The following is a 27123-nucleotide window of genomic DNA, read 5'->3' on the forward strand; positions in this document are numbered from 1 at the left end:
TGTCACCTGCTGGGTGGGTTGGGTGGGTTGGGTGAGCTCGGGTAAGGGGATAACACGGCAGGAAGGGACCAGCAGGGAGTTGAGTTGAAAGACGGATGCTGCCCTCTCTGGAAGAGCCACTAGGTTTCGGGGCCGGTCAGCCCTCATGTTCGACCCTCATGTTCGAGGCCTCCAGCTCTGAGGCTGTGCTCTGTGTCTCTGTGCAAGCCACTCCTGGCAGGGACACGTGTCACCTGCCTTCCCCTGCAGGCTGCCAGGGGCTGCCCGTGGACTGGAGCCCCTCGCCACCCCTTCCCCTTACCTGTGTGGCCGTTGTTGACCATGGGAAACTCGCCTGCCTGGGTCTCATAGCCTGTCAGGTTGAGCCCCTTCAAGGCGGGGTTGTACCGCACCTTCGTCCTCTGTAGGTTGATGGGCGACTGTCTCTGGCCCCCACAGGCAGGGTAGTGCTGTGGCCAGTGCGCTTCGTCCAGTGCCCCTTCTGAGACAGGAGAGAGACAGTTCAAGGGGCTGCCTGGCCGAGCCCACTCTGGAGGAACCTCACCAGGCCAGAGGCCAGGGCCTGCTGGGCGGGGACCCACAGAGGCACCTTCCAGAAAGCAGAAGCATGGCCCCCAGAAGGAGGCCAAAAAGAGAACAAGGTCAACTCCAAGGACTCTGGTGTTTGGGGGGCTTTGGTGCTAACCTCTAACTTTCCTGTGGCAACTGCTGGCCGTGGGAACAAGACTTACTGTTTTGAAATCAATGAAACCTTTTTTTTTTTTTTTTTTTTTTTGAGACAGGGTCTCGCTCTGTCACCCAGGCTGGAGTGCAGTGGTGTGATCTTGGCTCACTGCAACCTCTGCCTCCCAGATTCAAGAGATTCTCCTGCCTCAGCCTCCCAAGTAGCTGAGATTACAGGCATGCACCACCACTCCTAGCTAATTTTTGTGTTTTTATTACAGACAGGATTTCGCCATGTTGGCCAGGCTGGTCTCTAACTCCTGACCTCAGGAGATCCACCCACCTTGGCCTCCCAGAGTGCTGGGATTACAGGTGTGAGCCACCACGCCAGGCCTGAGCGTCTTTTCTACATAACTTTTTACTCTCGTTTGATTTATTTCCAGCTGATGAATGCATGGAGGGATCCTTGGCTTTGCTATTCCGTGCTGCTCCAGGGGCCTCTTCCTCATTTCCTCTCAAGGGCCCAGTTGTCCTTCCATGCCCCCAACAGGAACACAGCCCCCACCTTCCCATGCTGCAGGAACCCCCCACCACTATTTTCTTGCTCCAGCCCCTTTTATGGATTCCCAGTATGGTAAAGACCATCTAGGTGTCTACATTTACGGATTCAGGGAAACTAAGGAAGCATGAGGTTCCAGGACAACCTAGAGTGAGTACTTTTTTAAAACTCATAAGGAGAAAGTTTATCTTTTCAGAGAGGGTTGATAATCACCGGGGACAGAGTAACATAGGTGAGTCGTCATCATAGGTGACTTGGCCCCCAAACAGCTGTGGAGCTTGGTGTCAGCCATGTGACATGGAGAATCCCACCTCTGTTCCCTGTTCGGGGGGAGCTGTGTGGGGAGTACACAGCTTCTTTTAAGAAAGGTGTTTGTGGCTGGGCGCGGTGGCTCACGCCTGTAATCCCAACACTTTGGGAGGCTGAGGCAGGCGGATCACCTAAGGTCGGGAGCTCGAGACCCACCCTGACAAACATGGAGAAACTCCGTCTCTACTAAAAATACAAAACAATCAGCCGAGCGTGGTGGCACATGCCCTTAATCCCAGCTACTTGAGAGACTGAGGCAGGAGAATCGCTTGAACCCAGGAGGCAGAGGTTGCAGTGGGCCAAGATCGCGCCATTGCACTCCAGCCTGGGCAACGAGAGTGAAACTCTCAAAAAAAAAAAAAAAAAAAAAAGATGTTTATACCAGGGCCTCTCACCGCTTTTTGGTTTGTAACCAGGGCCTCTCACCGCTTTTTGGTTTGTAATCAAGGCACGAGGCCGGTAGCACAGCGCCTTCTCAGAGCAAGATCTTTGGCCTGGGGCACTGTCAATACTGGGACATCTCTCAGGTATTCCTGGAAGGCATTTACAAAAGCTACTCTCAAGCTCTCCCCGAGCCCCTAGTAGTTTTCCAGGAAGCCCATTGTCTCAGAGGCTGGGCAGAGCCTGGGGAGCACAAGGACTTCATTGTCTGAATTCTCTCTTCCTTCACCTCTGAACCACCTGCCTGCACTGCTTGGCCAAGTGAAACAGAATGCCCCAGGCTTCCGAGGCACTGCCATGTGTAAGATCACTGTGCTCAGGAACAGGGCGGTTGGCCAGAGCTGGCTGGACTTTCTGAACCTCTCAGGATGTCCCTAATTCGGTTGCCCTTGACTTAACAGATCGTCCCGTTGACCCTGAAGGAATGCTTCCGGAGCAGCTGAACTGGGGCGGACTCTGCAGGAAGCAGATGTTTGTCTCACTTCCTGCATCGGCCGGTGGGCACCAGCCTCCTCATGGGCCCCAATCCGTGGTCCCATACAGAAAGGAGGGGGACGCGGGAAGAAGCTCTCCTCACTGCCCCGGAAAGGGCTGTTTAGTGTCCACAAACCCCACAGACATGGCCTTCTAGCTTTGGCTCACATGTGGACCAGAACCCACGTTGAATGCCAGGATTTTACATTTCACATTTTAAAAGTCTGGTTTGGGGCCTGGCACGCTGGCTCACGCCTGTGATCCCAGCACTTTGGAAGGCTAAGGTGGGCAGATCACTTGAGGTCAGAAGTTTGAGACCAGCCTGGCCAACATGGTAAAACTCCATTTCTACTAAAAATACAAAAGTTAGCCAGGCATGGTGATGAGTGCCTATAATCCCAGCTACTTGGGAGGCTAAGACACGAGAATCGCTTGAACCCAGGGAGGCAAAGGTTGCAGTGAGCCGAGATGGCGCCTCTGAACTCCAGCCTGGGCAACAGAGCAAGACTCTGTCTCAAAAAAAAAACAAACTTCTGGTTTTGGCAGCCCACAGACCAAAGGGAACTGGGTCCTTATGTCAAGATGTTCTGAGTAAACTGCCTACCATGAAATTTCCAAGAAAGAAGGTCTCACAAACCCCACAGCACCTTCCGTGGGGTTACCGAGAGTCTTTTCTAAGAACTTTATTTTCCACTTACACGGACCAACAAAGCAAATGGTTTTATGAAGAGAAGCAGTGAGTGTGCTTTTGAACCAGCCAACACCGTGGATGGAAAAAAATTTAAAGCAACAAGCCTGTAAGTAAATCAAGAGTTCATGAAGGGGAAAGCTATTTCCTTCTTTTCCTTATTTGAAGTTTAAGTTCAGCTTGTTCTCCATACCTTCTTAGACACTGAAAAGGTAACATCTGAAGCCACAATGAGCAGACCCCCAACAGATGGCAGGTGGGCTGCCTGGCCATCCTGCGAAATGCCCTAAAGGAGGACTCTTGGCCAGGCGCAGTGGCTCATGCCTATAATCCCAGCACTTTGGGAGGTGGGCAGATCACCTAAGGTCAGGAGTTCGAGACCAGCCTGGGCAACATGGTGAAACCCTGTCTCTACTAAAAATACAAAAATTAGCCAGGCATGGTGGCAGGCACCTGTAATCCCAGCTACTCGGGAGGCTGAGGCAGGAGAATCACTTGAACCTGGGAGGCGGAGGTTGCAGTGAGCCAACATCACACTACTGCACTCAAGCCTGGGCAACAGAGCAAGACTCTGTCTAAAAAAAACAAAAAAAAAGAAGGGCACTTGTCCTGTTGTAAGGGTGTGAGGGTAACTGAGGGAGTGTGCAGAAGCTAGGGGCTTACCTGAGTAGGTCCAGTCAGACCCATGCTGGGCCTGGCCACCCAGCAGGAACAGGGACAGCAGAAGCACCAGGGCCCTCATGGTGCTGCACATCTGGAATGAAGACTGATTCCGGCGAAGCTCTTCTTTTAAAGGCTCAGAAACTGTAAATAACAATTTACAAGTGATCCGCCCAGCTGGCTAAACCACCCTTTGCTGCTCCCACTAAAACAATAACACCCTCCCCACAACAGCACTTCTGGCTCCGTGCATTGGGCCAGGCAGCCCAGCACCTGCCTGACCTCCTCCCACATCAATTTCATATCCAGTCAGCCCGTGGGTTTGGTTGTTCAGTGTCTTAGGAACACCTGAAGGGCCACACAGTGCAGCCATTGTGAACAGGTGACCGCGGAAATGGGAAAAGGCCCAAGGCAGGGAGAAGCAGGATGAAGGACTTTCCTGGACTGTCAGACTTCCCATGCTCTTTCTCCTGATGTTGGAGATCTGGGGACTGCTGATGGGATCACCACTGCCTGCAAACCCTGCCCGTCTCAGTCACGGACACAAGCCACCGCTGCAGACACGTGGCTGCCCTCAGCCGGGCACCCAGGGAGATGGCCTGGCCTCCATGTTTGGGCATTTCACGGTCCTCTCCTTAAGCCAGTGGTTGATCCTGGGTCCCAGCTCATGAGCCACATTCCAATGCGTGCCTTTATGCCATTCAAGCTGGTGTGGGCGTCTGTGTTTCTGCATGGATTTCTTCTGACACCTGCAGGGCACTTGGGCACACCTAAGCCAGTCAGCCAATTGCCCTCGCAGGATCCATGGATTACCTAATCCTGTGTATTCACTTGGCTAGACAGTCCCTGAAATTAGCTGAAGGAGAAACTTTTGAGTTTATGCTTGCTGACAGGCCAGCGTTTCCCATGCCCTTCCACAGGGTCAAACACAAAAGGTAGCCGGAGCTCCTGCAGGGGGGCTACCATGCTGCCGGACACAAACGGCCGCCCCTGCCTTGTTGTGAGGAGCCGAACCTCCTCCTGGCCTAGCTTAACACATTGTCCACTTGGTCCTGGAATGGCAAACGGCAGCAGGCCTTCACAGCAAGGATGTTAGCGGTGAACCTAGGCTCTCCCGAATATTTCAAAGACTCCGCGCTGTCATTTAATAGAGAACAGCAGCTGCTGCAAAGATCTTGCTGGAAACTTCCATTTCTAAAGCTCAAGAGCTGAAAGAATCTCAGAGAGAGAGCAAAGCATATTCAAGGACAAGGATTCTGAAACTAGACAGGATCTGTGCCACCTGCTAACTGTGTGACCATGGGCAACTCAGTGCTCTGTGCCTCAGCTTTCCTTCCTTTTCTTTTTTTCTCTTTCTTTCTTCCTTTCTTTCTTTTCTTTCTCTCTTTCTTTCTTTTTTGAGACAGGGTGTCTCTCTGTCACCAGGCTGGAGTGCAATGATACGATTTCAGCTCACTTCTCTTGGACTCAAGCAATCCTCCTGCCTCAGCTTCCCAAGTAGCTGGGACCACAGTCGCATGCCACTATGCCCTGCTAATTTTTGTATTTTTTGTAGATATAGGTTTTTACCATGTTGCTCAGGCTGGCCTCAAACTCCTGGACTCAAGCGATTCTCCTGCCTCGTGCTCCCAAAGTGCTGGGATTACAGGCATGAGCCACCGCACCTGGCTGCCTCCTTTCTTTAAAAGGAGTTAGTGATAGCACCTCCTTTGTGGGGATTCAGCAATAAATGTGCCTGCAGTAGTTGGAGCAGTGCCTGGTGTGTAGCAAATGGCATTAGCATCTATTCAGACCCCTCATTTTACAGGAAAAGGAAGTGACTTATCATTGCCACCCAGCTGGTTAGTGAGGGAACTGGAGGAAAAATCCTTCAGTCTCCAGCTTATGGACCATTTATTTGCAAAAATGCGAAACCTACTATTCTGTCCTTGCTAAACCAGTGATGCCCACCTGCTGACTCCCAGCCCTGTGGAAAGGGCCACCTTGTAAATCACAAGGTACCACCTCTGCTGAGGAGCGCAAGACGCTTTACAAGCCCGGGCGGGACCCTCGACATCAAACTGGCAGGAAAACACAAACTCGGTCATCTGAATTTTTTCTTGGGAATCTGAATTGAGAGACCCAGAAAGAATCAGGGAGCTGCAGGCGGGCAGAGACCAAAATGTCAGGCTGTCATGGAAGCCTGGGAGGACTGGATGAGCCCAGGTGAGGGGAACTGGAGTGGAAAGGAGCTCAGAGAAAGCCTGGGCCAAGGGGGAGGGGAAGACTGCCCAGAGAGGGAGGAAGGAAAGAGCCCTGGAGAGTCAGAGAGAGGAGTGCTTGCGGGAGAGCACAGTGAAATGGAGAGGGCCCACCACTCCTGGCAGCTCCCAGCCCCACGGGTCTCACTGCCCTGCGGTGAGCATTTGGGGCTTCCCGGGAGAGCTCTGGGACTTTCCTTGCCTCACACAGCTCCTTAAAATACAGTGCACATACTGCGTCTGTGAAGCCGCGGTGCCAGCAGCCCCGCCGCAGAACTGCTGTGCAGATCACATCTGAAGCTTTGCCCTGGTTTTGCCTTTTGCTCAGGCGAGAGCCTGGGCTGGCCAGCAACCTGTTGACCTGGCTGGTGTTGAGAATCGGTGTGAAAGTGAGTAATTAAGGCAATAAGGGGGTCAGATCAGATGATGGGCTTTTGGAGTAGTAAGGCCATCTGCCAACGAGGGCACATTTCTAGAGAGCGGGTCCCCTCCCTTCGCTATGCAGCACCCTGCCAAGGACATACTGGACCCAGAATCAGGTACGGTCAGTAGTGTTGCCTATTTTCTGACTCCTTGTCTACTTCAACCCTGAAATTTTCCATCACCTTTGAACATGAGTCTTCTTCTTGGATTTGGGAGGCACGTTGTTTGTTTGGGTTTGCTTTTGTTGGTGGTGGTGGCAGTGGGTTTTTGTTGTTGTTGTTGTTTTTGGTTTTTGGTTTCTTTTTTGAGACAGGGTCTCACTCTGTTGCCCAGGCTGAAGTGCAGTGGTGCAATCATGGCTCACTGCAGCCTCCCAGGGCTCAGGTGATCCTCCCGCCTCAGCACCCCCTTCCACCTCATCCCCTCCAAGTAGCTGGGACAACAGGTGCATGACCTATGTCCGCTCTGTTTTTGTTGCTTTTATTTTTAGCGTGTCTCTCTATGCTATGAGCTTCCTTCTGCCTTCATCCAACCATATCCTTGGCTGATCAAAGTTGTTTTTTTAATTCTAAACTCCTATTTTCTAGGGCCTGTGGTTGGATTGGCTGTCTGAGATGAGTTGACAAGCTTATCATTATTACAACGTAAGGTCAAAGGGAGAAAGGAGCCTTTGTTCTTCCTTGGTTCTACCACTGCCCCTTGACAAGGCCCACTGAGGCAAGGAAAATGAAGGGGGCAGGGAGGCATGGCCAGCCCAGGTGGGGAAAAAGGCACCATCAGCCCAGGTGAGCAGGGAAGCACTGTCAGCCCAGGTGAGCAGGGACAGATGATGAACCAAATGACTAGGGAGGCACCATTAGCCCAGGCTGCACAGGAACACCATAAAAGAATGAGTCTGGCAGGCCAGGCTCAGTGGCTCACACCTGTAATCCCAGCACTTTGGGAGGCCGAGGTGGGTGGATCACCTGATGTCAGGAGTTCAAGACCAGCCTGGGCAACACAATGAAACCCCGTCTCTACTAAAAATACAAAAATTAGCCAGTCATAGTGGTGCCTGCCTGTAATTCCAGCTACTTGGGAGGCTGAGCCACGAGAATCACTTGAACCCAGGAGGCAGAGGTTGCAGTGAACTGAGATCACGCCATTGCACTCCAGCCTGGGCAACAGAGCGAGACTCTGTCTCAAAAACAACAACAAAAACAAAAACAAACAAAAAAGAAAGAATCTGGCCACACAAGAATATGCACATCTTGGCTGTAAGTAACACAGAAAGGCTATTGTTCTGTTTCATGCAGGAGTGTGAGCTCATCCTGAAGAATGAGTCACTCTGAACAAGTAAGTTCTAGATGGTTACAGGCTCAATCCTATGTAAGCATCAAGATGATTAAAACTTCTAAAATGCACGGTACATTTTTAAATAGATAAAGCTGAATTTTATTAAACTTTTCTTAATGACTGAGTCCCACTAATATGAACATCAATTATTCTCCTGCATTGTCATATGCTGATGTCTGCTGGGCCTATAACATATAACATATATATATATAATTCTCCCTGCAAGAAATGACCCCTGATCAGGCACAGTGGCTCATACCTATAATCCCAGCACTTTGGGAGGCCAAGGGGGACGGATCACCTGAGGTCAGGAGTTCGAGCCTATCTTGGCCAACATGGTGAAACCCCATCTCTCCTGAAAATACAAAAGTAGCCAGGCATGGTGGCATGTGCCTGTGATCCCAGCTACTCAGGAGGCTCAGGAGGGAGACTCAAAAAAAAAAAAAGAAAAAAGAAAAAAAGAAAGAAAGAAAGGAAAGAAATCACCCCTAACTGTAATGTTTTTGGATTTCTTTTACCAGATACCGAGAGGGGAAAGTTAGCTAGCTTAATTGATTCCTAAAGTAATGCACGTCTATGTTCATGGGTATCCATAAGGCTGGGACATAACCAATCAGGACAGAAGCCAGACTTGGTGTGGAGGAAAGTCTGGAAGCTCCCTGCTATGCCAGGAGTTAACCCTGGATTGGTGGATTGTAGGGAGATTGGGAAGTTCTTGGGAAGGGCTGAGCGGCAGGAGCAGCTGGAGGTACCATTGTGTATTGATTTGTTTTTTCATTGTTAGCATTTCTTTCTTTCTTTTTTCTTTTTTTTGAGATGGAGTTTCACTCTTGTTGCCCAGGCTGGAGTGCAGTGGCATGATCTCAGCTCACTGCAACCTCCACCGCCCAGGTTCAAGCAACTCTCTGGCCTCAGCCTCCCAAGTAGCTGGGATTACAGGAGCCCAATATCACGCCTGGCTAATTTTTGTATTTTTAGTAGAGACGGGGTTTCACCATGTTGGTCAAGCGGGTCTTGAATTCCTGACCTGAGGTGATCCGCCTGCCTTGGCCTCCCAAAGTGCTGGGATTACAGGTGTGAGCCACCGCGCCCGGCCACTGTTAGCATTTCTAACATAGGCTTCCAGCTCTTGCCTTTTAGGGTTGTCTGTCTGTTCTCATCTCCTGGCTTCCTCATCTGTTTGGCAGAAAGCAGATGACCACACTTCTTAGAATTACATATACAAGAAGAATGGATAGAGCTAAGCCAACAGCCCAGAGACTGTCCTCTACCTAAAATATACACACTCTGAGATGCCTTCGGCATTTCGATGCTAAACTCACAGATTTCTATTTCCTTTCTGACTTTCAGCTATATCCATATAAACGGAGCATCGACACAAGTAAGTCATTGTGTGAACTAACCCACTCGCAGAATATCCAGCTACAGTCAGGTCCAACTCCACGGGGGGGCCCTCGCTTTCTCTCACTAGCCTCCTGGTGATGAGTTCCCCAGCCTTAGAGAGCATCTCCAGCCTCACACATCCTCCTGGAATTCAGCACCTGTTGGGTAGGGTTGACTCCCAACAGGCATCTCCTCCTCTGTCTCTATCCTCTTCCCCACTGGGTACCAGTAACCCACATCCAAAAGCAATCAGCCCAAAACCCTAGTGGAAATCCTCTTTTCTATCATTAATTTAGGTATAAGCAAAATAGGAACCAAATACCTAAAAATATTTACAGCTCAGCCTGCCATCAACATCCTGTGCCCCTTCTCTGTGCAAACTCACCATCCTCCCGCCACGAGAATTGGATGTTCTGTTTGTATCTCCTGCTGGCTCTACCTTCTACTTCTTGTAGAAGTAGAGTTCTATGTTCTGTGTCTTTTATGCGGCAGAAGCCAGGAAGTCTTCCGTGGGCTTTGCTCAAATGGGAGGGTAAAATTCCCTCCTAGGAGTTTTGCCTCTGTATATGCCTGGGGTTGGCCAGAGTGACTCCATCTTGGTTATTATCCATGAGTCTTGCTTATATCTCTTCAGTATGCTCCACCCCTAGTAGGCCAGTCTTGCTTATATCTCTTCAGTATGCTCCACACCTAGTTTACACCTGCAAGGCAGGTTTGTATGTCTTTCAGCTCCACCCTTCCCTGGTCAATAAGCAGGTCAAATCCACCTTTCCTGATCAAATGCATAATAAGTCCTCACCCTCCCCTCATGCCTAAGGGACCGATTATGCAAGCAGAGGATTGTATTCGTTTCCTGCTGCTATAACGAACTGCCAAAAACTCAGTGCTTAAAACAACACAAGTTCATTCTCTTACAGATCTAAAGGTCAGAAATTCAAAACCAGTTTCACTGGGCTAAAGTCAAGGTGTGGGCAGGGCTGGCTCCTTCAGAGGCTCTGAGGGGATCATCTGTTCCCTTGCATTTTTCAGCTTCTAGTGGCCACCTGCATTCCTTGGCTCGTGGCCTCTTCCTTGAATCACTCCAATCCCTTGCTTTCTTTGTAGTTTGCTTAGTCCTTAGTGCAGCTAGGTCCGAGTTTTGCTCTACGACCAAGAAGAATAAGGCACACAGACAGTGGAGAGTGAGTGGAGTAGAACAGGATTTATTAAACAAAAGGAAAACTCTCAGCAAAGAGAGGAGTCCTGAAAGCAAGGCAGAAATTTAAAAATAACAATAATAATAATAATAAGTACTGCACTTATTCACTCCAAGAAAAGTAAAAGCTAAGGCCCAGAATGTGGCAAGGCAAGGTTTCAAAAGAAAAAGAAAAGAACAAGTTTTCCTCTGCCTAGCAAGCTCATTTCAAGGACTGTTATAACACTGTCGGAATAGCCAAGGCCAAAGGAATGGGCTCCAGACACTCGCCTGCTTCCAGAGCAAGGTGAGGGGAAAAAAAAAAAGAGAGAAAGACAGATTCTTTTACTGTTACTCTTTTCTCAGTCTTCTTAAGCATTATTATGTTTTACAAATGTCTTTATTTAGCCAGTTCTTGTTTTTCTTTCAGTGCAGCTACAAGGCCACCAGCTATGCAAGGTCACAAGTTATGTTATGCTATAGATTACGTGACCTGTCACTGTATGATTAACTGCTTTTGTTTTGCTTCTGTAAGGCCACTTATAAAAACCCTGCTCTGTCTTTGTTCAATGCTCACCTTTTTGGATGTGAGTCCACTGAGCCAGTGCATACCAAAAATAAACGATTCTCCTGTTTCTCTCATATTGGTCTCTCCATTCCTCAGTTTACTGCAACAAAAGCAAGTTGCCAGAAACAGGGCTGAGTTCTGTGTCTTTTATGCCGCAGAAGCCAGGAAGTCTTTTGTGCGCTTTGCTCAAATGGGAGGGTAAAATTCCCTCCTAGGAGTGTTGCATCTGTATATGCCTGGGGTTGGCCAGAGTGACTCCATCTTGGTTATTATCCATGAGTGCCTAAACAAAACCCACAGGGGGGCTAAAACCACAATGCTAATGTTATGTTAATGACATTATAATGAGCTGGGTCAAGTGAAGGACATTTAGGTTGATTTATTGCACCTGCACCTTGGTTGGACAGTCACTTTTGAGCAACATCCTGGCACAAGGGGAAATTCTTAACCACATTTCTTCCCCTTAGCTGTTCTTCAGTTGTTCCTGTGAACATTGTCCCTCTCTGTCCTTCTCCAGAGACCCTCCCTCTCTATCTGACTAACCAGCTCCTAACTGCCCCCTCCCTCACTCCCTCCTTTGATCTTCTTGACCTCCCTCATATTACGGTCCTTGTGATTACATTTAGGGTCTACCCAGATAATCCAGGATGATGAGATGAGACTTAATCACATCTGCAAGTCCCCTTTGCCCTGTAATGTTATGTACACAGGTTCCAGGGGATTAGGATGTGGACATTTCTGGGGGGTCTTTATTCAGCCCACCACAAAGATATTGGGAATTACCAAGATAAATTAAACCATGAGTTGCTGAAAATTGGATTTAGACTTCAGAGAACGGAGTAATAACTCAGCAATATCATGAAATATACCAGGAACGAAGAGGGTCATAGAGAAGCTAAATGAACAAGGGGTAGCTTGTCCAAAGAATGTACTATTGCCAGGAACTTTTCTGAGCTCTTAATGGTCACAGTGATATGACCAGAGTCAGCTGACCAGACTGGAAAAGTCCTGGTAACCTGCAAAACAGTAAAGGGAGAAGTGGGGTCAAACACCCAATGTGAGCCATGCCTGTAATCCTACCACTTTGGGAGGCTGAGGCGGGTGGATCACTTGAGCTCAGGAGTTAAAGACCAGCCTGGGTAACATGGTGAAAACCCATCGCTACAAAAAATACAAAAATTAGCCAGGTGGGGCCAGGCACGGTGGCTCACACCTGTAATCTCAGCACTCTGAGAGGCTGAGGCGGACAGATCATGAGATCGGGAGTTCGAGACCAGTCTGGCCAATATGGTGAAACCCTGTCTCTACTAAAAATACAAAAATTAGCTGGGCATGGTGGCGCACGCCTGTAGTCCCATCTACTTGGGAGGCTGAGGCAGAAGAATCACTTGAACCCAGGAGATAGAGGTTGCAGTAAGCCAAGATCACACCACTGCACTCTAGCCTGGGTGACGGAGCAAGACTCCATCTCAAAAACAAACAAACAAAACCAGCCAGGTGTGGTGGTTCGCATCTGTAGTCCCAGCTACTTGTAGGGCTGAGGTGGGAGGATCACTTGAGCCCAGGAGGTGGAGCTGAGATCACGCGACTGCACTCCAGCCTGGGCACCAGAATGAGACCCAGTCTCAAAAAAAAAAAAAAAAAAAAAGACCCAATGTGGTCAGCCTGCCAGGAGCTAGTGGGAGCAGCACTCCTTGAATGTGGCCTCCCTCACCCAAGATACAAGAGTCAACTTTTGGCTGAATCACAGTTTGGCATGTAGAGGGAAGCTCCACATCAGAAATATAGTCTTGTGGCTGGGCGCAGTGGCTCCGGCCTGTAATCCCAGCACTTTGGGAGACCGAGGCAGGCGAATCACCTGAGGTCAGGAGTTCAAGACCAGCCTGGCCAAAGTGGTGAAACCCTGTCTCTACTGAAACTACAAAAATTAGCCAGGTACGTGTCTGTAATCCCAGCTACTCGGGAGGCTGAGGAAGTAGAATCGCTGGAACCTGGGAGAGAGAGGTTGCATTGAGCCAAGATCATACCACTGCACTCCAGCCTGGGCAACAGAGTGAGACTCTGTCTCAAAAAAAAAAAAAAAAGAAAAGAAAAAAGAAATATGCAGTCTTTTACTTAGTGCCCACACAAACTTCTATCATATTTTTTTCCTTTATTTATTTATGTATTTATTTATTTTTGGGACAGAGCCTCGCACTGTCACCAGGGCTGGAGTGCAGTGGCATGATCTTCGCTCACTGCAACCTCCACCTCCTGGGTTCAAGCGATTCTCCTGCCTCAGCCTCCCAAATAACTGGGATTACAGGCACTTGCCACCACGCCTGGCTAATTTTTTGTATTTTTAGTAGAGACGGGCTTTCACTATGTTTGCGAGGCTGGTCTCGAACTCCTGACCTCGTGATCCGCTCGCCTCAGCCTCCCAAAGTGCTGGGATTACAGGTGTGAGCCACCGTGCCTGGCCCCATACTTTTTTTTCTTAGAGTCTTACTCTGTCACCCAGGCTGGAGTGCAGTGGTATGATCAAAGCTCACTGCAGCCTCAAAATCTCAAGTTCAAGTGATCCTTCTGCCTCAGCCTCCCAAGTAGCTGGAACTACAGGTTTGCACCACCATCCCCAACTAATTTTTAATTTTTTGTAGAAATGGAGTCTCACTATGCTACCCAGTCTGGTTCCAAACTCCTGAGATCAAGTGATCATCCTGCCTTGGTCTCCCAAAGTGCTGAGATTACAGGCATGAGCCACTGCACCCAGCAAACTTTCACTATATTGATCTAAAAATAAAAAAGATGTAACAGGGAGAGAGGGAGAGAGACTCTGTCTCAAAAAAAAAAAAAAGTCAATATACAAAATACAATTGTATTTCTACAAAACAGCAACAATTAGAAAATGAAATGTAAAGTTTTTTTTATTTTAAAAATTATACCACTATAAGAACTCTGTACGGTCTTTGTAACTTTTCTGTAAATCTAAAACTATACTAAAATTAAGTCTCTCTTTAAAAACTTCTACCATTTTACAATGGCATCAGAAAATATCAGACACTCATGAGTAACTCTGATAAAAGATTATTATTATTTTAGACAGGGTCTCACTCTGTTGCCCAGGCTAGAATACAGTGACATGATCTCAGCTCACTGCAGCCTCTACTTCCTGGGCTCAAGCAATCCTCCTGCCTCAGCCTCCTGAGAGGCTGGGATTATAGTCATACATCACCACACCCAGCTAATTTTTTTTGCACTTTTTGTACAGATGGGTTTTTGTCATGTTGCCCAGACTGGTCTGGAACTCCTGAGCTCAAGTGATCTGCCTGTCTCAGCTTCCCAAAGTGTGAAATTACAGGTGAGAGCCACCACACCTGGCCAAAGATTATTGAGAGAAATTCAATACCTGAATAAACGAGGGAATTGGCAAGAATTTTTTTCTTCAGTCTCTGTGCGACTAGAATTTCTTTTTTTTTTTTCTTTTTAAGAATTTCTTGGCCGAGCACAGTGGCTCATGCTTGTAATCCCAGCACACTTTGGGAGGCCGAGGCAGGCAGATCACAAGGTCAGGAGATCGAGACCATCCTAGCTAACACGGTGGTTTACTAAAAATACAAAAAATTAGCTGGGTGTGGTGGCATGCACCTGTAGTCCCAGCTACTTAGAGGCTGAGGCAGGAGAATCGCTTGAACCCAGGAGGCAGAGGTTGCAGTGAGCTGAGATTGTGCCACTGCACTCCATCCTGGGCAACAGAGCGAGACTCCGTCTCAAAAAAAAAAAAAAAAGAATTTCTTAAACGGGGCTGGGTGCGGTGGCTCACGCCTGTAATCCCAGAGCTTTAGGAGGCCAAGGTGGGCAGATCACCTGCAGTCAGGAGTTTGAGATCAGGCTGGCCAACATGGCAAAACCCCATCTCAACTAAAAATACAAAAATTAGCCAGGTGTGGTGGTGCACGCCTATAATCTCGGCTACTTGGGAGGCTGAGACAGGAGAATTGCTTGAACCCAGGAGGCAGAGGTTGCAGTGAGCCGAAATCATGCCATTGCACTCCAGCCCGGGCAACAGAGACTCTATCTCAAAAAAAAAAAAAAAGAATTTCTTAAACAGGATATTAAAAAAAGAGATTATGGGCTGGGCGTGGTGGCTCATGCCTGTAATCCCAGCACTTTGGGAGGCCGAGGCAGGTGGATCACGAGGTCAGGAAATTGAGACCATCCTGGCTAACATGGTGAAACCCTGTCTCTACTAAAAATACAAAAAATTAGCCAGGCGTGGTGGCAGGTGCCTGTAGTCCCAGCTACTTGGGAGGCTGAGGCAGGAGAATGGCGTGAACCCTGGAGGTGGAGCTTGCAGTGAGCCGAGATCGCACCACTGCACTCCAGCCTGGCTGACAGATCAAGACTCCGTCTTAAAAAAAAAAAAAAAAAAAGAGAGATTATCTGAGCAACACAAAAGTTAAAAACTCGAGGGGCATGGTAGCTCTCGCCTGTACCCAGCACTTTGGGAGGCCAAGGTAGATCACTTGAGGCCAGGAATTCAAGATCAGCCCAGACAACATAGCAAGACCCCATCTCTACCCCCCAAAAAAGAAAAACTAAAACCTTTAACTCATCAAAACATGTCATATCAAGTGAGATGTCAAGCCCCATAGTAGGAGAAGATATTTTCAGTACATACAACCAACAAATGACCCATATCCAGAATATGTAAAGAACACTTACAAATAAATGAGAAAAAAAATCCAGCTCATATTCAAATAGGCCAAGACTCATGGTACCTTTCAAAAGAGGATATCCAGATGGCCAATTAACATCTGAAGAGGTTCAACCTCTTTAGTAACAAGAGAAATGAAAATTAAAACCATAGTGATACCACTGCAAAGTCACCCTCACCCTGCTGGCAAAAATTTAAAAGGCTAACTGATATAGTTTGGCTGTGTCCCCACCCAGATTTCATCTTGAATTGTAGCTCCCACAATTCCCATGTGTTGTGGGAGGGACCCAGTGGAAGGTAATTGATCATGGAGGAGGGTCTTTCCCATGCTATTCTCAAGAGAGTGAATAAGTCTCATGAGATCTTATGGTTTCATAAGAGGGGGTTCTTTGCACAAACTCTCTTTGCCTGCTGCCATCCATGTAAAACATGACTTTCTCTTCCTTGCCTTCCACCATGATTGTGAGACCACTCCAGCCAGGTGGAACTGTGAGTCCATTAAAGCTCTTTCATGTATAAATTACCCAGTCTCGGGTATGTCTTTATTAGCAGTGTAAAAATGGACTAATACACTGACAATACCAAATGTTAGCAAGATTGCAAAGCAATGCGAACTCTCATACATTGCTAGTGAGGGTGCAGGAAACAGGTTCAGCCACTTCGGAAAACACTATCTACTAAAGTTGATATATCCAAATCCTATGACCTAACAGTTCTGCTTGTAGGTATAAACCCAACAGGAATCTGTACATTTGGGTGCCAACAGACATGTATAAGAATGCTCATGGCTAAGCATGGTGGCTCTCACCTGTAATCCCAGCACTTTGGGAAGCTGAGGCGGGGAGATCACTTAAGTCCAGGAGTTTGAGACCAGCCCGGGCCACATGGCAAAACCTCATTTCTACAAAAAATACAAAAATTAGCCAGGCATGATGGCACGTGCCTGTAGTCCCAGCTACTCCAGAGGCTGAGGCTGGAGGATCACTTGAGCCCAGGAGGAAGAGGTTGCAGTAAACCAAGATCATGCCACTGCACTCCAGCCTGGGCAACAGCGCCCATCTCAAAAAAAAAAGGAATGTTCATAACCCTATTCATTATACCCCCCCAAATTGGAAACAGCCCAAATAGCCACTAATAGCATAATAGATAAATAAATGGTGCTATGTTCATACAACAGAATGAATTAGCTACAGCTACAGGCAACAACATGGATGAATCTTAGAATATGTTGATGAAAAAAGCCAATCATAGAAGAAGTATAGAATCTGATTTTATTTTTATAAAGTTCCAGAATGGACAAAGCTGACCTATAGTGTTAGAAATTATTGGAAGGGAGCCTCCAGGAGAGCTGGGCATGATTTTGACCCAGGAGACAAGTTACTCAGGGGTGTAACAGTTATTTCGGGGTATAACTTTCTTCTGGTGGTGCTGGGATTACAGGCGTGAGCCAACATGCCTGGCTGATTATTAACGTTTTAAGTTTTATCTACTGAAAATTGCACAAATCATAAATGTACAGTTCACAAAATCATCTCAAATGGAGGCAGTAGCAAGAGGATCACTTGAGCCCAGGAGTTCGAAGCCAGCCTAGGCAACATAGTGAGATCCCACCTCAATTTTAAAAATTAAAAAAATTAATGAGGTCAGGTACGGTAGCTCACACCTGTGATCCCAGCATTTTGGGAGGCCGAGGCTGGCGGATCACCTGAGGTCAGGAGTTCAAGATCAGCCTGGCTAACATGGAGGTCAGGAGTTCAAGATCAGCCTTCTCTACTGAAAATACAAAAATTAACCCAGCACAGTGGCACATGCCTGTAGCTTCAGCTACTCGGCAGGCTGAGGCAGGTGAATCGCTTGAACCTGGGAGGCAGAGGTCACACTGAGCCGAGATGGCACCACTGCACTCCAGCCTGGGCAACAGAGCAAGACTCTGTCTCAAAATAAAATAAAATAAAATAAAATAAAATAAAATAAAATAGGGCCAGGTGCGGTGGCTCATGCCTGTAATCCCAGCACTTTGGGAGGCCAAGGCAGGTGAATTATCTGAGGTCAGGAGTTCAAGACCAGCCTGGCCAACATGATGAAACCCCCGTCTCTACTAAACATACAAAAAATTCACCGGGCATGGTGGTGGGTGCCTATAATCCCAGCTACTTGGGAGTCTGAGGCAAGAGAATCACTTGAACTTGGGAGGTGGAGGTTGCAGTGAGCTGAGATCGTGCCATTGCACTCCAGCCTGGGGAACAGAGGGAGACTCCATCTCAAAAAAATAAATAAATAAACATAAAATAAAATAAAATAAAAAATAAAGTGGCCACCGACTTCCCAGCCCCTCTGTGGCTAAAGGTAGACATGTCATGCACTTTTAGCTAATGGGATTCCGAGAGGCGCATATGCTATGATGAAGATGAACGCTGGAAATATTATGCTAAGTGAAATAAGCCAGGCACAAAAGAACAGATGTTATATAATTCCACTTATATGAGGTACCTGGAATGGGTATATTCATAGAGGCAGGAAGTAGAATAGTGGTTAACAGGGGCTGGAGACAGAGGGGAATGGGGAGTTATTTTTTGATGGATATAGAGTTTCAGATTGGGATGATGAAAAAGTTCTAGAAATAGATAGCAGTGATGGTTGCACAACATTGCGACTGGACCTAATGCCATCAAATTGTACACTTAAAAATGGCTTAAGGCCAGGTGCAGTGGCTCACATTTGTAACCCAGGACTTTTGGAGGCGAAGTCAGATGGATCATTTGAGGTCAGAAGTTTGAGACCAGCCTGGCCAACGTGGTAAAACCCCGTCTCTACTCAAAATACAAAAAATTAGCCGGGTGTGGTGGTGTGCACCTATAATCCCAGCTACACGGGAGGCTGAGACAGAAGAATCGCTTGAACCAGGAAGGCATTTGTTGCAGTGAGCTGAGATCGTGCCATTGCACTCCAGCCTGGGCAGCAGAGTGAGACTGGGTCTCAAAAAAAAAAAAAAAGTGGCTTAAATGTTTAGTTTTACAAGATGAAGAGTTCTGGAGATTGGTTGCACCACAATGTGAACGTGCATAACTGAACTGTACACCTCAAAATGATTAGATGATTAGGACGGGCCACGCACAGAGTCTCCCGCCTGTAATCCCAGCACTTTGGGAGGCCAAGGTGGGCAGATCACCTGAGGTCAGGAGTTTGAGACCAGCCTAGCCAATATGTTAAAACCTCACCTCTAGTAAATTTACAAAACTTAGCTGGGTGTGGTGGCAGGTGCTTGTAATCCCAGCTACTCAGGAGGCTGAAGCAGGAAAATTGCTTGAACCTGGGAGGCGGAGGTTGCAGTGAGCCGAGATCGTGCCATTGCACTCCAGCCTTGGTGACAAGAGCGAGATTCCATCTCAAAAAAAAAAAAAAAAAAAAAAAGGTTAGGATGGTAAATGTTATGTTGTGTATACTTTACCGTGATTAAAAAAAAAGTTAATAATGAAAAGTTCTTTGTCCATTAATTTGAGAATGTAGATCAAATAGACAAATTCCTACAAGAATATAACTTAACAATGTTTAAGAGGAGACAACCAGAATAATTCTGTATTTATTAAAGAAATCGAACCAACAGTAGAAAACTATTCTCATGAATCAAAAACAAGCCCATAACATATTATGGGCAAGTTTTCCCAAACATTAAAGAAACAAACAATTCCAAAATTACATAAAACATAGCTTAGACAGGGCTAGGTAAACCACAGCTTGTGGGCCCAATTTGGCTTTTACGTATCGTCTGTGGCTACTCTCACACTCTAACGGCTGCGCCAAGCAGTCACAACAGAGACACAGAGCCTGGAAAACCCAACATGTTTACCATCTGGCCCTTTACAGGAAAAGTTTGCCAGAAACAGAGAATTCTCTCCAACTCATTTTGTGAGGCTCATATATCTTTGGCACCAAAATCTAACAAGAACAGCATGAAAAATAATTATAAGCCAGTGCCATTCATGAACTTAGATGTAAAAATCCTAACAGGATTGAATAGCAGGAATGAATGAATAAATGGCTGAAAGATCTTCCCAAGACTTTTGTAGTTTTCAGCCCATATTTGCTGGGCTTTTTTGGTCCCTTATATAAGTGTCATCTTTTATTGATCAATCTCTTCCATTTACTCAACTGTGGCAGACACCAATCCCCTTCCCTTGCCCCCTTCCCAGCCCCTCTTGTGGCTAAGGGCAGACATGTCACTCACTTCTAGCTAATGAGACATACAGGGCCCTAGAGACACTTTTGGGCAAGGTTTTGCTTTCTTATAAAAATAGGCAACTGGGCACGGTGGCTTATGCTTGTAATCCCAACACTTTGGGAGGCTGAGGCTGGAGGATCACTTGAGGCTAGGAGTTTTGAGACCAGCCTGGGCAACAAAGTGAGACTCCATCTCTACAAAAAAATGTAAAAAATTAGCCAGGCATGCCAGGTGCAGTGGCTCACGCCTGTAGTCCCATCACTTTGGGAGGCCAAGGCTGGTTGATCACTTGAGGTCAGGAGTTCGAAACCAGCCTGGGCAACATGGTAAAACTCCATCTGTACTAAAAATACAAAAATTAGCCAGGTGTGGTGGCACATGCCTGTAGTCCCAGCTACTCAGGAGGCTAAGGTGGAACCAGGAAGCGGAGGTTTCAGTGGGCTGAGATCACACCACTGTACTCTAGCCTGGGCGACAGAGCAAGACTGTGTCTCAAAAAAAAAAAAAAAAATTAGGCCGGGCGCGGTGGCTCACGCTTGTAATCCCAGCACTTTGGGAGGCCGAGGCGGGCGGATCACGAGGTCAGGAGATTGAGACCACAGTGAAACCCTGTCTCTACTAAAAATACAAAAAAATTAGCTGGGCGTGGTGGCGGGCGCCTGTAGTCCCAGCTACTCGGAGAGGCTGAGGCAGGAGAATGGCGTGAACCCGGGAGGCGGAGCTTGCAGTGAGCCGAGATCGCACCACTGCACTCCAGCCTGGGTGACAGAGCGAGACTCCGTCTCAAAAAAAAAAAAAAAATTATCCAGATGTGGTGGCATACACCTGTGGTCCCAGCTACTGGGGAGGCTGAGGTAGGAGGATCACCTGAGCCCAGGAGGTGGAGGCTACAGTGAACCGTGATCATGCCACTGCAGTCTAGCCTGGGCAACAGAACCAGACCCTGTCTCAAAAAAAGAAAAACAAAAAACAGGCCAGAGGAGAGCAGGGGAGCCTGACAACATTGCTTCTTCTCCCTTCTTCGGTCCTAAAATTAGGTCTGATGCCTAGAGCTGTGGCAGTTATCTTGCAGCCATGAAGATAAAAAGCCAGCATGCTGATGACAGTGGAGCAGAAGAGGAGAAGAGCTTGGGTCCTCAAAAGCTTCATAGGGCACCTGAAGTAGTGCCAGCAATTGCCACCAGGTGTCTTGTTTTCCAAGAAAAATTACTCCTCTTTTTTTCTTTCTTTTTTTTTTTTTTTTTTTGAGACAGTCTCGCTCTGTCACCCAGGCAGGAGTGCAGTGGCACGATCTAGGCTCACTGCAACCTCTGACTCCTGGGTTCGAGCAATTCTCCTGCCTCAGCCTCCCGAGTAGCTGGGACTACAGGCATGCACCACCATGTCTGGCTAATTTTTGTATTTTTAGTAGAGAACGGTGTTTCACCATCTTGGCCAGGCTGGTCTTGAACTCCTGACCTCGTGCTCAACCTGCCTCAGCCTCCCAAAGGGCTGGGATTATAGGCATGAGCCACCGTGCCCAGCCACTCCTCTTTTATTGGGTCACTGGTAGTTGGATGTTCTGTTACTTGCATCTGAAAGCATTCCTAAGTGATACATCCTCACATATACACTGTTTCAGTGTATATTTTCTAAGCATAACTTAGAAAATATATTGAAGGTAGACCTGTTAGGGTCTGTTAATTGATTGGGCCTGGGATTTCAATATTCCCACCTTCAAGAACATGAATAGGCTTTTTTTTTTTTTTTTTTTAAGAAACAGGGTCTTGCTGTGTTGCCCAGGCTGCTCTCAAACTCCTGAGCTCAAGTGATGCTCCTGTCTCAGCTTCCCGAGTAGCTGGGGCTACAGACAGTACCACTACACCCAGCTGGGAGTAGTTTTTAAGAATCATTAAAATCCTTAAGACTTACAGATGGACCCACTCATGGGTGAAAATAACCCTGGTCAGAAGTGTTCACTTTAACCTAGCATGAGCCGAGGGTTACTTTCTTTTTTCTTTTCTTTTTTTTTTTTTGTGATGGAGTCTTACTGTATCAACCAGGCTGGAGTATAATCTCCGCCTCCTGGGTTCAAGGGATCCTCCCAACTCAGCCTCCCAAATAGCTGAAACTACAGGCACCTGCCACCACGCCCGCCTAATTTTTGTATTTTCAGCAGAGACAGGGTTTTACCATGTTAGCCAGGCTGGTTTCAAACTCCTGACTGTGAGGGTTGCCAAGAGATGAGACAAGGAGACCCAAAGTCAGGCCAGCAAGTTTATTAACCTGCCGGGCTGCTCCTTTATAGTCAGAGGAGGCAGCCCCGAGCTAGCAAAGCAGGTGGCTGATATAGGGGTAAGGCTTGGGGATTTTCTAGGTGCGACCGTATCCTGGGTCTGTTTGCCAGGCCTCTTAAAACTTGGCAAAAACAATTACTGGAATAGAAAAAAGAAGATGGGTAATGGGGGCAGTCTAAGGAGGAAGTTATAGTGGTTTAGCAGCCTCACAGAGGAGTTACAAGAGCTGTTTGTGAGGCTTATGGGGGAAGAGAGGGGTAGCTTTGTCTCAAACATTTCGGCCTTTTAATAGATAATAGATAATAGAAGAGGGGCACCATTCTCATCTGGCTACTTCAAGCTAAAGAGGGTCGCTGGTTAAGGGGAAAGGCCGGATGGTGGAGATTGGGCTCGGAACGGCTGGTATCCTTGGAGCAGTATCATGGCTTGTATTGTTCCACAGGTGAATGTTCTGATACGGTTCTGTAAAAACTGGGTAAGGAGACGTAAGAGGCAGGGGCCAAATGCTAAAAGGAAAAAAGGGTTATAGCAGAACCGAGGAGGGGCAGAAGCCAGGGAGCCCAGGAGTTACTGAACCACTGGGGCCATGTGGATTGACTGTCCCTTGATTTTTGTGCTCGGTCTTTGAGTTTTTTGACCGCGTCTCACACTAACCCAGATTGGTTGAGATAGAAACAACATTGTTCATCTATAAAGACACAGAGACCGCCCTTTTCGGCTATAAGAAGATCAAGGCCTCTGCGGTTCTATAGGGTAACTGCTGCTAGAGAGCCTAATTGATTTTGGAGGTAAGTGATAGAATCTGCAATCTCTTCTAATGATGCTTGAAAATCTTTGGAGAGTGACTGAAAATATGATAATGAAGTTCCTAAGCTTCCTGCTCCTAGTCCAACACCTGCTGTGACCCTGAGGGCTGCTAATAAAGGAATAAATTGTATTGCCTTCTTTGAAAAGGCGTGGACTGTGGCGGGAATAGGGAGTTCTTGGTCTGGGGGAATGAGATTAATATTGGGGGTAAGGTAAACTAAGGTACAGGTACGTGTCCAGTTGGGAGGGAGACAGAAGTAGGTTGTGGATCCGCAGAGGAAAAAGATGCCTGAGGTGTTGATACAAACAGACAAGTGAATTGAGAACAGATGCTGTAGCTTGTACCTTCCTCATTTAGAGGGACTAGGCTTGGCTTCAGCAACCCAGAGTGAGGAGGAGAGAGAGACCCCTTTGAGAACTCCTGTTTGGGGAAGGAGTTCCTATGTCTGAGAGGCCGGGGGAGAGGTGGTGCGAAGGGGCTGAGTGAAGAGACTGTTGGCTTCAGGAAAGACTGAATAATCTACTCGGAGTGAGGTGTGGAAAGAAGAGTGAGAGATGGTTTGGGTTGAATTACAGGTGGAAGTAGGGATGGTGCCTATGTGTATGTGTCTATTGGAAGAAATGATACATAAGGGGACTTGGCCAATTCTAGTGGTGTTGAGGGTTATGGGGCCTTGAATGGCAGGGTGAGGGCGCTTGGAGCAGTCGTAGCCGGCAGTACATGTGGAGAGAGGCTTGGTAGCTCTGTTAGCTAAGGCAGTAGGATAGTTTCCGGCAAGGGTGAGGGCTTTGTCTATAACGGCAGAGCCCCTTTGTTGTAGTGAAGCTCTCTCAGTGAGGGAATACTGGCAACGAGGAGGAGAGAAGCAGGGGCAGAAGAAAGGGAGGCTTCTTTTGCTGCCTCATCAGCCTTTCTGTTCCCTCTTGAAATGTTATCTGATCCTGTTTGGGGTCCTTGACAGTGTATAACTCCTGCTTGAGCTGGCAGGTGTGCAGCCTGAAGGAGTTGGTAAATAAGGGGGCCGTTAGTGATGGGGGTCCCTTTGGCAGTAAGGAATCCCCTCTCTTGCCAGATGGTGGTGTGGGAATGAAGGATGTGATAGGCATATTTGGAGTCCGTATAAATGTTGACTCATTTGCCTTTGGAAAGGGTTAGGGCCCTGGTGAAACTATAAGTTCTGCTTTTTGGGAGGAGGTTCCTGGAGGTAGGGGCTTGGCTTCGATTACTCGGTCAAGAGAAACAACTGCGTATCCAGCAATGTTGGGGGAGCCAGTGGGCCCAGAAGAGGAGCCATCTATGAATAGCTGGTCATCAGGGTCGGTGAGAGGCTCGGAGGAAATGTTTGGGAAATGTGGCGGCAGGTGGTCTAGGATTTCAGTGCAAGAATGAGTAGGAGGGGACGAGGATACAGGGAGTAAGCTATTCCCAGGAAGGATGCTGGGTTGAGGGTAGCACTCTTGGCAAGGCTGAATTCGGGATTTTTGATAAAGAGAGCATGGAGTGATTGAATCCGGGAAGGAGGAAGGGAGCTTAATGCTCGGGAGGAGAGGAGATCTTGTAGATTATGCGGATTGTGGATGGTGGTGTTTTGTCCGAATGTTAGTTTCCTGCTTTCTAGAGCTAGAATGGCTGCTGCTGCTAAAGCCCTAAGACAAGCAGGCCATCCTCTGATTGTGTTATTGAGTTGTTTAGAGAGGTAGGCTACAGGGGCAAAGGAAGGAGGATTTCTTTCCTGTTGCCCTTGTACACCGAGGGCTGTTCTTTGGTTCTCGGCAGTATAGACAGTGAAAGGTTGGGTGATATTAGGTAAGGACAGAGCCGGTGCAGTGACAAGAGTGGTTTGGAGTTTGTGGAAATTGGGGAGTATGTTATATGAGGGGTTTAGGGGTTCACTGAGGGGGACTTTCGCTGCTTCATAGAGGGAGTGAGCCAGAAGGGCAAAGTTGGGAATCTATATTCTAAAAAAGCCTGCCAGGCCTAGAAAGGAAAGGACTTCACCTTTGGAGGAAGGCAGGGGCAGATTGTGTATGAGTGCTGCTCAGGCTGGGGTCATAGCCCGGGACCCGGGAGAAAGTTGAACTCCTAAGCAAGTCACTTTGGGGGTGGAGACCTGAGCCTTGGAAGGGGAAACTCTATACCCTTTGGCAGCGAGAAAGTTTAGAAGAGAGACCATATGAGTTTGAGAGTCTTTTAGTCATCCACATACTGAAGGAGACGGCTAGGAGAGAGGTCTAAGGAGGTGAGGTCCTGGGCCAAAGCTTGTCCGAAGAAATGAGGGCTATCCCTGAAGCCTTGAGGGAGGACAGTCCATGTGAGTTGTTGTGACTGGAGGATGTCAGGGTCAGTCCAGGTGAAAGCAAAGAGGTCTTGGGAATCCAGGTATAAAGGAATGGTGAAGAAGGCATCCTTGGTTGGGTGTAGTGGCTCACACCTGTAATCCCAGCACTTTGGGAGGCCGAGGTGGGTGGATCATGAGGTCAGGAGTTCAAGACCAGCCTGGCCAGGATGGTGAAAACCCGTCTCTACTAAAAATACAAAATTTAGCCAGACGCGGTGGTGGGCACCTGTAGTCCCAGCTACTCAGGAGGCTGAGGCAGGAGAATCACTTGAACCCAGGAGGCAGAGTTTGCAGTGAACCGAGATCGCACCACTGTACTCCAGCCTGGTGAAAGAGCAAGACTCTGTCTCAAAAAGAAAAAAAAAGGCATCCTTTAGGTCAATAGCAGTGTAATTGGTAGTGTCAGAGGGGATGAGAGAGAGAAGCATATATGGGTTGGGGTCTACGGGATGAATAGGGAGGACAGCTTGATTGACAGCTCAGAGATCCTGGACAAGTCAGTATGAGCCATCTGATTTTTTAGCAGGGAGAATGGGGGTGTTATATGGGGAGTGTGTTGGTCTAAGAAGACCACATGCATGGAGCTTGTTTATGATGGGCTGTAGGCCTCTTTGATGAGTCAGAGAAATAGGGTACTGGGGGACATTGGGAAATTTGGAAGGGTCTTTGAGCCAAATTTTGATGGGGTCATGGTGGGTGGCTAGGGAAGGGGTGGTGGTGTCATACAAAATTGGATCAACAAGGGAGGCGGGAAGTGGATATTGGGGAGAGGGGTCAGGGGCTGAAGTAGCAGCGAGAAGCAGGAGAGACTCCGGTGGAGGGAGACTGGAGAAAGTGATAGATGCTTTGAATTTGACTAAAAGATCTCATCCTAAAATAGGGATTGGGCAGTGAGGCATGATAAGGAAAGAGTGTGAGAAGACAGTTTCAAACAGGGAATAGGTGAGAGGCTTGGTGACATGTGGACGAGAAATAAGTCCATCAACCCCTACAACTGAGACCTGGAAGGGATGAGTGGGTCCTGAAAATTCAGGCAAAGCCAAGTAGGTGGCCCCGGTATCAATTAAAAAAGAGATTGGCTTACCTGCCACTAGTAGAGTTACCCTGGGCTCTGATGCAGTGATGGCAGATGGGGCCAGGGGCCCTGGGCCTTGTCAATCTTTGGTGGCCATGCCAAGGAGCTGCAAGAGTGCAAGCGGCTCTTCGCCCTTTGTGTTGCTGAAGAGGTGGAGGTCTAGAGGGACAGGTTTGTCTGACTGTTTGTTGAGGGGACAGTCAGATTTCCAGTGACCTGTCCATTGACAAACCGGGCAAGGGCTCTTTGGTACTCGTGAATTAGGACATCCCCCCGCCCAGTGGCCTTCCTTGCCGCACTTGAAACAAGGCCGGGTAGGGATGCTGCTATCAGATCTTTTGTGCCCTTGGGTACTATGCCTAGGCTAACAGATAGCTGCTGCTAGAAGCTGGTATTTAGCACGATCTCTTTGGGCTTTATTTAATTTATTTTGCTCAACCCTGTTATAAAGACTTGAAAGCCAGGTTAAGGAGGTCTTGCTGTGGGGTTTGAGGGCTATCCTCGACCTTTTTAAGTTTGTGCCAAATGTCTGGGGCTGATTGGGAAATAAAATGAGTATTGAGGACAGTAGTCGTTTTACAGGAGGTAGGATCAACAAGGGTATATTTTTGGAAAGCCTTTGTAAGGCGGGAAAGAAACTCAGCAGGGTTTTCATCTGCCCTTTGGGAAATTTCTTTGAGTTTTTTTAAGTTTACAGCTTTATGAGCAGCTTTGTTAAGGCCTACAATGAGGCAAGTAACCATACGGTTTTGGGACACTTGGCCGGGGTCTGTGGGTTGCTATTCCCAGGAAGG

The 27123-nt window shown here is 47.7% G+C and overlaps 1 protein-coding gene across 2 annotated transcripts in view; it reads right to left on the reverse strand.

Moving 5' to 3' along the window:
• Nucleotides 1-3895, reverse strand: part of CA6 (carbonic anhydrase 6) — a 29404-nt gene extending 25509 nt beyond the window's left edge. The window contains exons 1-2 of one of the 2 annotated variants that reach the window (XM_055262491.1): nt 3798-3895; nt 302-481 (exon numbers count right to left, since the gene is read on the reverse strand). In XM_055262491.1, the coding sequence (XP_055118466.1) occupies nt 302-481; nt 3798-3888 (271 nt within the window). In that variant the 5' untranslated portion in view covers nt 3889-3895. The remainder of the gene's footprint in view (nt 1-301; nt 482-3797) is intronic. The other variant, XM_055262492.1, reaches the window with a different exon arrangement.
• Between the last annotated feature and the right edge of the window lie 23228 nt (nt 3896-27123).

This window comes from Symphalangus syndactylus, chromosome 22 (genome assembly GCF_028878055.3).
Source record: "Symphalangus syndactylus isolate Jambi chromosome 22, NHGRI_mSymSyn1-v2.1_pri, whole genome shotgun sequence".
Taxonomy (NCBI): domain Eukaryota; kingdom Metazoa; phylum Chordata; class Mammalia; order Primates; family Hylobatidae; genus Symphalangus; species Symphalangus syndactylus.